At 40.3% G+C, this 10,849-nt stretch overlaps 1 protein-coding gene across 1 annotated transcript in view; it reads left to right on the forward strand.

The window, feature by feature from the left end:
* Positions 1–9,950, forward strand: part of LAMP1 (lysosomal associated membrane protein 1) — a 41,111-nt gene extending 31,161 nt beyond the window's left edge. The window contains exons 6-9 of the mRNA XM_040336252.1: positions 172–294; positions 5,438–5,504; positions 5,626–5,796; positions 8,992–9,950. Of these exons, the coding sequence (XP_040192186.1) occupies positions 172–294; positions 5,438–5,504; positions 5,626–5,796; positions 8,992–9,131 (501 nt within the window). The 3' untranslated portion in view covers positions 9,132–9,950. The remainder of the gene's footprint in view (positions 1–171; positions 295–5,437; positions 5,505–5,625; positions 5,797–8,991) is intronic.
* Positions 9,951–10,849: the final 899 nt, after the last annotated feature.

Genomic DNA, 10,849 nt, shown 5'->3' on the forward strand with positions numbered 1-10,849 from the left:
TTTTTTTTTTTATTTATTTATTTATTTTTTCCTTCTGAATGCAGGGGTAAATGTGTGGTTCACTTTCCCCATTCTGTTACAAACTTGACATCTTATTGCAATGGATTTCCCTTTCACTCTTTCCAAAACCTAAAGGATTTGGCTATACATACTTGCATTTTTATCTTTCAGGTGGTTTTTAAGGAAATAAATATTATTCCGAAAAACATGAGCGTCGATGGCAAGTGCCTTAATGGCTCAGCATCCCTGACCCTTTCCTCTAAGGAAGTTTTCCTCTCGTTCAACTTCACACTGGCAAGTATAATGAGCCCCTAAATATGTATCTGCTTTTTGTTCTCTAGATTAACTATAAAAATATCCTATTCTACCTAAACCTCTTTTAGGACAGCACCTCCTACAACATGTCCATCTGTAAAAGGAGGTTCCTCCCCACAGATCCTCAGTTTTAGTGTTCTCTCCAGCATGGCAGGAGCACTACAAGAACTGTGTGGGAGCTGAGCTCTTTCTGGCCTGAATGAATGGTATAGGAATAACCACATTCCTTAGATTCCAGGGTGAAGATTCCTAGCCAGATGAAAAGTTCCCTCTGGTAGTAGGGAAATTACACAAACCTTAGCAGGGTTGCTGTGAATAGGAGATCAGCTACTGATGCCAGCACCTTGGGATCAGATGATGGTACTAGAACAAATAATGATGCCGCAAGACCCTCCATTTGGAGAGAATTGAGAGACATTGCACTGGCCCCATCTTCAGCTGCGGCCCATTTCAATAAGCAGGGAGGCACCAGGAGCATGTTCAAATTTTGTTTCTGAGCATCACTGTTGACAGTGCATTTAAAGGGCACTGTCGATCTTCTAGGCATCATACATTCGAGGCAGAGTGGACCCTAAATCGGGAAGTGTTACATTTTTTTATTTATTTTTTTCCAAAATGGATATTTAAAAGTTAGGTGAACCTATCTGAGTCAGTAGGATGCAAATCTGCTGGTGTTTTACTCCCTAAGCAGGAGGGATGAACCCTTGGTGATCTATGTGCTCACATATCCCTGGGACTTTCAGCAGTTCTTTGCGTTTTGGAATTTTAGCATAATGGAGCTGACACAGCGTTGGCACATTCCAGGTGCAGGTAGCAGCTTTGAGTGGAAATATCTTTTGTTAAATAAACTCTTCGCTACCAGATTTTTCTTTTTTAGGGCACTAGCCAGATCTAATGGGACCTCTCGGTAGTTTTACAGACTTTTGACAAAGGAACCTTTGGATCCAGTGACCTTAACATTTTACACTTCAGACTATTCTTCTGGTGGCAAGGACTTTGGCCTGCTAGATCAGTGAGTTTCAATTTTTTTTTTCATTAAGGGAGCCTACTATTCAGTTAGTCTTCCCAGACCAAATTGTAATGAAAATGGAACCAGATTTTTTGCCTAAGGTATCCGCCACCTATCGTTGCTCTCGGGATGTTTATTCTTTCTACATGATGTCCCAATCCAGTTTGCAGCAGAGATTTATGTTTTCACACTCTTGTCCAAAGGTAAAACCTGATGGTAAACATTTTTTTTTTAGAACAGATGCTGTTTGATGGTGTCAAGAACAGCCAAAGGGTTTCAAATAATTCCATAATCAGATGGTCAAATTTTGCAAACCATGCACCTGAAGTCTCCCAAAAGCATGTAGGAAAATGTGTGATGGTCTGATGAAACCAAGGTTGAACTTTTTGGCCATAATTCCAAAAGAAACGTTTGGCACAAAAACACTGCAGATCACCAAAAGGGACGACACCATGCCCACAGGAAAGCACGGTGGTGGTAGCAGCATGCTTTTGGGGTTGTTTTTTATTTAGCTGGAACAGGGGCCTTAGTCAATGTAGAGGGAATTTATGAACCGTTCCAAATACCAGTCAGTATTGGCACAAAAACTTCAGGCTTCAGAAACTTGAACAGGAGCTTCATCTTTCAGCATGAAGATGACTCAAAGCATACATCCAAATCAACAAGGCATGGCTTCACCAAAAGAGGTTTTGAAATGGCCCAACCAGAGCTCGGACCTGAATCTGATTGAAAATTTGTGGGGTGATCTTAAGAGGGTTGTGCCCTGGAGATGCCCTCGCAATCTGACAGATTCGGAGTGTTTTTGCAAAGAAGAAAAATATTGCCAAGTCAAAATGTTCCATGCTAATAGACTCATACCCAAAAAGACTGAGTGCTGTAGAAAAATCAAAAGATGCTTCAATAAAGTATTAGTTTAAGGGTGTGCACACTTATGCAGCCCTAATTATTTTTTTTATTTTTTTTACTTGCCTCCACCTAAAAGATTTTAGTTTGTTTTTACAGTTTATATGTCACATTAAAGGTAGAAAATTCTGAAATGGTTTATCTTGGGTTTCTGTGATGTAAAAAAAGATGGACCATTTAAACAGAGGTCTGTAGACTTTTTATTTCCACTGTACCTCCATAAGCCTGACTGGAATACTCCCAGGATGTTACCATGTGAGGCCTAGTCATTACTGATCACCTCCACTGTCACAGGAACAAGCTCTCAAATGCTGATCTCAGAATTACTGCCTTAAAGGGGTGGTTCCCCTAAAAATAGTTTTGACATTGCATTTGGTATAATAATTACAGTTAGAATCGGCTGGTTATATGTAAATAATACCTCCGTAAGTAGCGTTTGTATTATTCGTTCCCACCGCCACTTCCGGGTACGATGCTGGCGGTGGGCGTTCCTTATTGATGGACAGGCATCCGACCGACGCATCCATCGCGTCACGAGATGCCGAAAGAAGCCGAACGTCGTTGTGCATGCGCCGTATAGAGCCGCACCGACGTTCGGCTTCTTTCGGCATCTCGTGACGCGATGGATGCGTCGGTCGGATGCCTGTCCATCAATAAGGAACGCCCACCGCCAGCATCGTACCCGGAAGTGGCGGTGGGAACGAATAATACAAACGCTACGTACGGAGGTATTATTTACATATAACCAGCCGATTCTAACTGTAATTATTATACCAAATGCAATGTCAAAACTTTATTTTTAGGGGAACCACCGCTTTAAGGAAGAGGGCATGTGAGGGGAATTGAATTAAAAAAAAAAAAATCACTCCTGTGGTGGTGGACGTGAGCAGTGATGCCTAGGCCTTACTTGGTAACATCCTAGCAACATTCTGGGAGTTTTCCAGTCAGGCTTTGGAAGTTGTAAACTATAGCTATAGCAAGGACCATATTCAACTTTGATAAAAAATAAAAAAAAAAGTTTTTTATTGTGCCATAAAATTAGGTACAAATATACAGACAGGAATCAGTAAAACATTTTATAAGTGAGCCATCCGGCTCTGTGGGATATACCTGCATCATAATAGGAGTGTATTACTAATTCATTGTGGTATTCCCAAAACTTTTGGGAAATTGAGAAAGCAACACAGTTGCAGAAAACCATAAGAAAAAGCAAAAGGTATAGAAAATGCGACCATAAGGCTGTCCATGGCAAGTAGGTCTGCTATCCAATAAAGTGAAAATGCTAAGGACCATGTCATAAACTTGCAATGAATTGGTGATGGGAGGCTTCTGCTGTAAAACCCAGATCATGGGCATAAACGGACACTAGGGCATGAACCTAGGATAGTGTAGCCTTTCACACCTGTAGGAGCTTGTTTGGGACCAATTGGGGAGGTGCAAGCTCGGGACCACCAAGCCATGGTTGCCAAATGGAAAAGATTTTGCAGTGAGCATTGCTGTGGGGTAGGGCTGTATTATTTGAAGCCTCATGCAGCAGTAGCTTGCGTATCGGGTCCGAAAAGCCCTGAAGTCAATATTGAACCCTACAGACTAAGATTGGGATGCATTTAAGGTTCGTGTGCGTGTAAAGGCTGGCATTCCAATACTTTTGGCAATGTAGTGTGTGTTTCCCAGGATAACCCTTCCAGGTTGCATAGCAGAAAAAACAATGAACATTATTGTCAATCGTGAGCTCATGAGAATCGAGTTCCTTGAGATATCCGTATGCTTGCTTGCTCCTATGGAAAAGGAGTAAGAGTGAAAATTGCTGTCTGAACAAATGCCTAAAAAGGAGGGGGGAGGGGGCTGATGGAGACTAATCACTGCGGGACCCAGATATCTTTCCTGTGCAGGACAACCAACCTTTTTACGCTATTGTCTAGATCCTGGACTTTCTATGGGAGAACCACAAGCGACTAAGGCCCCTTTCAGACAGACTGCAATCCATCAAGTGGATCTACCTGCTCGGCAAGGGGTCTCTCTGCTGATCCCAGCTGAGCAGGCAGATGACCGGTCCTTATCTGCTCTGCCTGCTGTTCTGTATAGGGCAGTGCAATGGAAACTGACTGCCCACCAGTTTCCATCCGGCTATCATCTGATCTGCTGGATGGATGGGGATTGTATCCCCATATGCATCTGTCTTGATTGCATGCCGCTCCATAAGAAACAATGCATGGTCTGAAGGGGTCCTGCTGAATAACTGAACCGTCCACTGGTGTGAAATAGGCCGTAGATAAATTTAAAGCATTAAATAGTAAATTAACAAATGGAGATCAGGGTGAAGGCAGGCATGCAGGTAAGTGAGTCAGCCATGTACAAATAAACGTGGGCCATGTAGTTTCATGCGGGGCGTGCATCCTCCTAGTGGCTTGCCAGGTCCTAACAGGCCCTTTCTCAAATTGTAGAGAAAACATACAGACCAACATGGTCTGCCAACACGACAACTGAACTTTTAAATCGACTATGTGTGACTCTTTAGGGGCTCCATAAGGCTACTTTCACACTGAGGGGGGGTGTTGGCGGTAAAGCGCCAACAGTTTTAGCGGCACTTTTCGGCTGCTAGTAGGGCACTTTTTAACCCCCTGCTAGCGACCGAGGAAAGGTATACACCGCTCCATGCTACTTGCAGGACTTTTCTTCCCGTCCTGCAAGCGCACTGCCCCAGTGTGAAAGCACTACATTTCCTCCTGGGAGATCAAGAAGGTCGCCCCCCCCCGGAGCACACCGGATCGTGTGTGTGTGTGTTTGTTTTTTTTTTTCCTCTTGATCAACTGTGAGTATAGAATTGTATATTTGGAGGTTTTCTTTTTGTGTTAGTTCTTAGTTGAACTGGATGGCCTAGTCTTTTTTCAGCCTGGCTAACTATGTCGCCAAGAATTTCAATCTTTGGTTGATTTGTGAAATCCTTTCTTTCACTCTGGATAGACCGCATTGGTTGGGGGAAGGGTGAAAATGGTTATGATAGAACTGTATACTTGGTTATTTCTTTTTGTTCACTAAACACCTTGATCACCTACACATAAAGTTGAGTGAAAATATCCTTTTAAATGCAGTTCTGTTTTCATAAAATTGGTGTATATTTTCATGTAGGTTTTGTCCTGAAATTGATAGTTGAAATGTCCTAATTTTCTATAGTGTTTCCATTTATTAAAGTTTGTTATTCCCTTTCAGAACACAACTGTTAGCAAATTTTACCTTGGAGAAGTCAATCTTAGTACCACTATTGATGATGCAAAAGGTATTTTCTCTTCATTATGGATACAACTAACTCACTGGTGTGATGTGATACATTTCGGTTGTTTCTAATAGTCGGACAGTTCTTAAGTGTTTTTTTAATTTTTTTTTTTTTGATCTTGCAGTACCCAAGTTTACTCAAGAAAATGGTAGTCTTTTGTACCTGCAGACTACAGAGCGCAAGTCATACAAATGTAACAGTAAGCAAACTTTCCAGATAACAGAAAACTTTTCTATTGACACCTACAACCTTCAGATCCAGGCCTTTGATATAAATGAAAACAAGTTTGGACCCGGTAAGACCCCAATACATTTTTTATTTTATTTGGTGTAAAGGAATGATGGTTAAAGCAGAACTAAAGTTGGCATACTTGCCTCCTGTAAACCAGCTTTAAGTCTGCATCCTCTCCCTGACTTGGGTGCTGGTCTTTGTTCATTTTGAATGGCCGCTGTGGGATGACGTGACTTCAGCTCCATTTACATGCCACAGAAGACTGTTACTAGTTTGTTGGTAGTATATCCCTGACGTGCAACTCTTCTAATAAAGTAGTGCAGTAATAGAACATCATAGAACTTTTTAAGTGTAGCTGAAACAGGTTGGCAGATCAAAGGAGCACATATAATTAGAAATATCAGTCACTTGGTTACAGTTTAAATTGCACAAACCATGTCACGTTTTACACCATTCTGAACAGGACTGCAACTATGCAGACTTTTTAATCTGGAAGAAAAAAAAATTACCCCCATACAAGGAATTCAGAGTAAATCTGTCATATGCCTAATGCAGTAGCAATTACCATAATGAGTAGACCATGCTTGTGCACTGGAAAACAAGTCTGCTGGAACTTGCCACTACAAGGCTGTGACCTCATTTTAAATTGGTGGTCCCAATGACGGCCTCCATCAAAGTTGTTTTGCTTGATGACAGATGGGGCTTGTGTGTATTTTACTATAGAGTTTGTGTGTAATGCCCCTACATTTGCAAAAGAAACGGCTTTATGCTAGGGGCATCCAACTGCTGTAGTCGCCTAAGATAACCACTTGGTGACCGCCCCACATACATTTAATGTGTCAGGGCGGCCACTCTGTGCCAGATCATGTACCTAGTATGTGATCTGTCACTTCCGGGTCTGGGGTGCGTGCTACCAGCGACTTGCTCTCTCTGTGATTAGACACACCTGGAGCCAGTCGGCGGGTCTGGTAGATTTGATGTCTGCCGGGACCCACCAAGCATTCGGGGTACAAGCAGAACGGCAGTCTGCCTGTGTAAACAAGGCAGATTGACGTTCTGCCAGCGGGGAAGGCTTTGATTCTGCTAAGCAGCAACACTGATCTCTGCCTAACCCTAGTCAAAGCACCTCCTCCCCCACAGTAAGCACAACTGAAGCATATATTTAACCCTTTGATTGCCCCTGATGTTCACACCGTCCCAGCCATGTCATTATTACAGTGACCGTGCATATTTTTATTTTTTTTGGCCTTGATCACTGTATTTGTGTCACGGGTCCCCAAAACGTGTCAGTGTCTTTTTTTTGTCCACCGCAATGTCGCAGTCCTGCTTTAAGTCGCTGATCGCTACCATTACTAGTAAAATAAAATTGCAAATAAAAATATCCCATAGTTTTGGTTTGAGCAAAAGTTATAGCTTCTACAATCAATATGCGCTTATTGGGATAATTTTTAATTTGTTTAACAAAAATATGTAGCATGGCCTAAATTTCATGAAGAAATGTGTTTGTTTTTTTGGATATGTATCTGTATTCAATGCAAAAATGCTATCAAATTGCTAGTGTGTGGATTCTCAAATGCACATTTGCTATATTGTCTTTTACAGTGTGTCTGAAAACCACCACCCAGTGGTTGTGTTTTATTGCTCAGACACATTTTAAAAGACAATATAGCAAATGTGCATTTGAGAATCCACACACTAGCAATTTGATAGCATGTTTGCATTGAATACAGATGCATATCAAAAAATAAATCTGCCTTTATTACCACTTTGAACACCACCACCTAGTGGTTGTGTTTTATCGCTCAAAGTTTTTTATATTGTGAAATGGCAACAAACTTTGACACTTAATCTCCATAGTTGATTTATTTTATTTTTATTTTTTACATTTTCCATTTAAAAAAAAACTAGCGCAGACCACTTTTATCTTAAAGTGGACCCCCTGCTGTTGAAGAAAATACTGGGGTTGGGGCAGCTACTTGCTGCCCTAACCCCAGTATTTATTGTCAAAATACCGACGTATAACAGGCGGTCCGGAAGTGGTTAAAAAAAATAAAAAACCCCACTCTTTCAAAAGTTGAGGAGTTTCAGGAGGCACAGTCAGTACATGAATCGCTGCCTACAGACTGCAAGGTATCATAGGAAATGTAGCCCTAGAAATTAAATGTAAACGGCAGAAGAGAAATTGTAACCCATGCAGGGAATCCAAAAAGTTGTGTAAAGAGATAACCAGCAGCACTCATTTTCCAAGTAACATTTTATTGGATTGTCAAAAATAACTATGGGTGTTTACTGCTATTACAAAGCAGATGTTCTAAAATGAACGCATATGCTGTATCCATAAATCTCCTTTGAAATCCTAAACAAAAAAAAGATATTAGACTGTCATAAATGACCAGGCAACTAGCATCTTTAGAAGGAGGCGTGAAGGCAGTCTTCGTGCTGACAGTTTCTCATTAATAGTCATGAAACCCTAATCAATCAAATACATAATTTTTTTTTTTTTTTTTATAAGCATCGAACCCCTGGTTCACCCTAAATGCGGCTTTGAAATTGTACAACTTCACTTGAAATCGCACAATTTCAAAGCTGATGTCAGTGCGACTTGGCTGCAACTTCATGCACCTTTGTTGTGCAGTCAGCAAGTTGGCATATATGTGTCCAGGTTCTGCTGTAGATGCAATGGAGGTCCTAGAGCTGGGTGCGATGCCCCACAGGGGTGGCTGCATCACAAGCAGCATTGGCGGGGAGTTTAGTAGAACTAAAGCAGTTGTGATCATTATGCAAACCAGCAGAGCTTCTTTCTTCAGTTTGTTTAGTTAAAATGTATCTAAACCTGATTTAACTGTTTACTAGAACGGCTGCATTCAAGGCATGCCTTGATGACTGTCCATTGCTTGTACTCTGTCACTGTCCAGCCATCAAATGGCTGATGTCATAACTGATCACATGTGCAGCACCAAATCAACTGCACATTGAAGAGAGGCCAAGATGGCAGCTTCCTTGGCTGTAAAAGATAGGAGGGTTTTAAAAAGAAAGCTAGAAGATGGCTGGTGTGCTCTATGCACTACTCTTGGTAAATTCCCGTCATTGTATAGATTTACAAATGCTTTGACAGGTAAAAGAATTCCTATATATAAATTATTTTTTAACTGTGTATTTGATATTCTGGCCGGGGTACAGCTTGAAGACTGTATTATCGGTTCTGTGAATTGAGGTTACAACTACCTTGTCTTATTCTTCTCACAAATTTGTCTTCTAGCTGTGGAATGTGCAGAAGATCAGAATGGCATGTTGGTGCCCATCGTGGTTGGTGCTGCTCTTGCTGGTCTCGTCTTAATTGTGCTGATTGCATATCTCATTGGAAGAAGGAGAAGTCATGCTGGATATCAAACAATATAATTGAAGTATTTTCCTTTTTGGTGTAAATTTTACCACTAGCTCTATAAAGAATTGCAATGAGCCAACATTCTTAATTGGGGAGTTTCATTTGTGCAAGCAAGATTTCATGCAAACTGCTTTATATTTTGATGTTTTTAAACGTAAACTGCCATCGGAAAGCATATATTTACTATGCACAACAAATCTGGTCAAAAAACATTTTCTTTTTATTTTTTTCAGGGGGAGGGGGGGTTCTTATCAAAGGTAGGAAAGTCTTCAAGTGCTTTAAAATGATAAAGGTATTTTCACTTGTGAATGCACTATAATCAGTTTCAATAACAGTCAACTTGCTCGAAAAGGGAATTTAGTTCAATACTACGGTTACTAAGTACTGCAGGGCACTCTGCATCAAAATGGAAATGACTTAACATCTATCTAAATGTAACAGGTTGTGGTGTTTTCTTTTAGTTCCAGCTATCTTACCTTTCTCATACACAGCTAGAAACAAGAGTCAATCACGTGCTCATGCGGGGCATTAACAATGCACTATTTTTAATTATTCAATGTCTTGTTTGCTGTTCTTGATGCTCTGCTTTTTCAGAGCTGTTAATTTTCTAAAACTATAAACTGGGCGTGTCTTCTTTTTTTTTTTTTCTTTTTCTGAAACTTTATTTTTTTTTGGTTAAAATTTTTGAAAGATTGAGAGGAATTTTTCTGCACATGTGTACAGTATAGACATGTGTATATGTGGATTGCCTAGCTTGATGCTTGGTTGGGGTTGTATACTGCAAAAAATATTTGCATTGCCTTAACAATGCTAATAAAAAATGTTTTCTTTAATTGTGCTTTTTTTGTCTTTTTTTTTATTTATCCCGTAGCAATAGTTCCGTGTGTGTGTGTGTGTGTGTGTGTGTGTGTGTGTGTGTGTGTGTGTGTGTGTGTGTGTGTGTGTGTGTGTGTGTGTCTCTGGGGTTAACAATATCCGGGCGCCAGGAAGGAAGCCGCGGCCTCAATTACCGACCGCCGTGATCGCACGGTGGGGGCTCACGGAGGCACAGGATCCTGTGTCTCCGTGCGACCCCACCTCCCGCGCGGCGGGCTTGTGACGGCCGGTAATTGAGGCCGCGGCCTTGTGAAGTCCCAAGCTCTTCCTTCTGTGAGGTGGCGCCATCTAGTGGTGGCAGTTAGCATTACAAGTTAAACAGCAATTTTAATATGTTATGTGTATGTATGTATGTATGTGTAATATATATATATATATATATATATATATATATATATATATATATATATATATATATATATATATATATATATATATATATATATATATATATATATATATATATATATATATATATATAATTTTTTATAGAGTGTGTGTGTGTGTGTGTGTTCATAGGTTTACATACCCTGACTGAAAAATGGCCAAGAAATCATAAATTCTGAGAATATGAATGATGAAACAAACTTTTTTTTTTTTTTTTTTCTTTTTCCCCACTCATGGTTAGTGTTTTGCTGAAGCCATTTATCAATTAACTCTGTTTACTTATTTTTAACCCAAATGATATATGCAAAATAAGAGGTATTCAGCACTGGAAATAAAATGTATGAAAATATGCAAGCCAGCACTACGGATAAATTCATAAAAAAAAATTCCCAAAGCAACTAAAAAGTGAAAAATGGTGCAGCGCAAAGAAAATATAGACAAATAAATTCATAAAAGAAAAGAATCCATG

The sequence above is a fragment of the Rana temporaria genome, chromosome 2 (assembly GCF_905171775.1).
Source record: "Rana temporaria chromosome 2, aRanTem1.1, whole genome shotgun sequence".
Taxonomy (NCBI): Eukaryota; Metazoa; Chordata; class Amphibia; order Anura; family Ranidae; genus Rana; species Rana temporaria.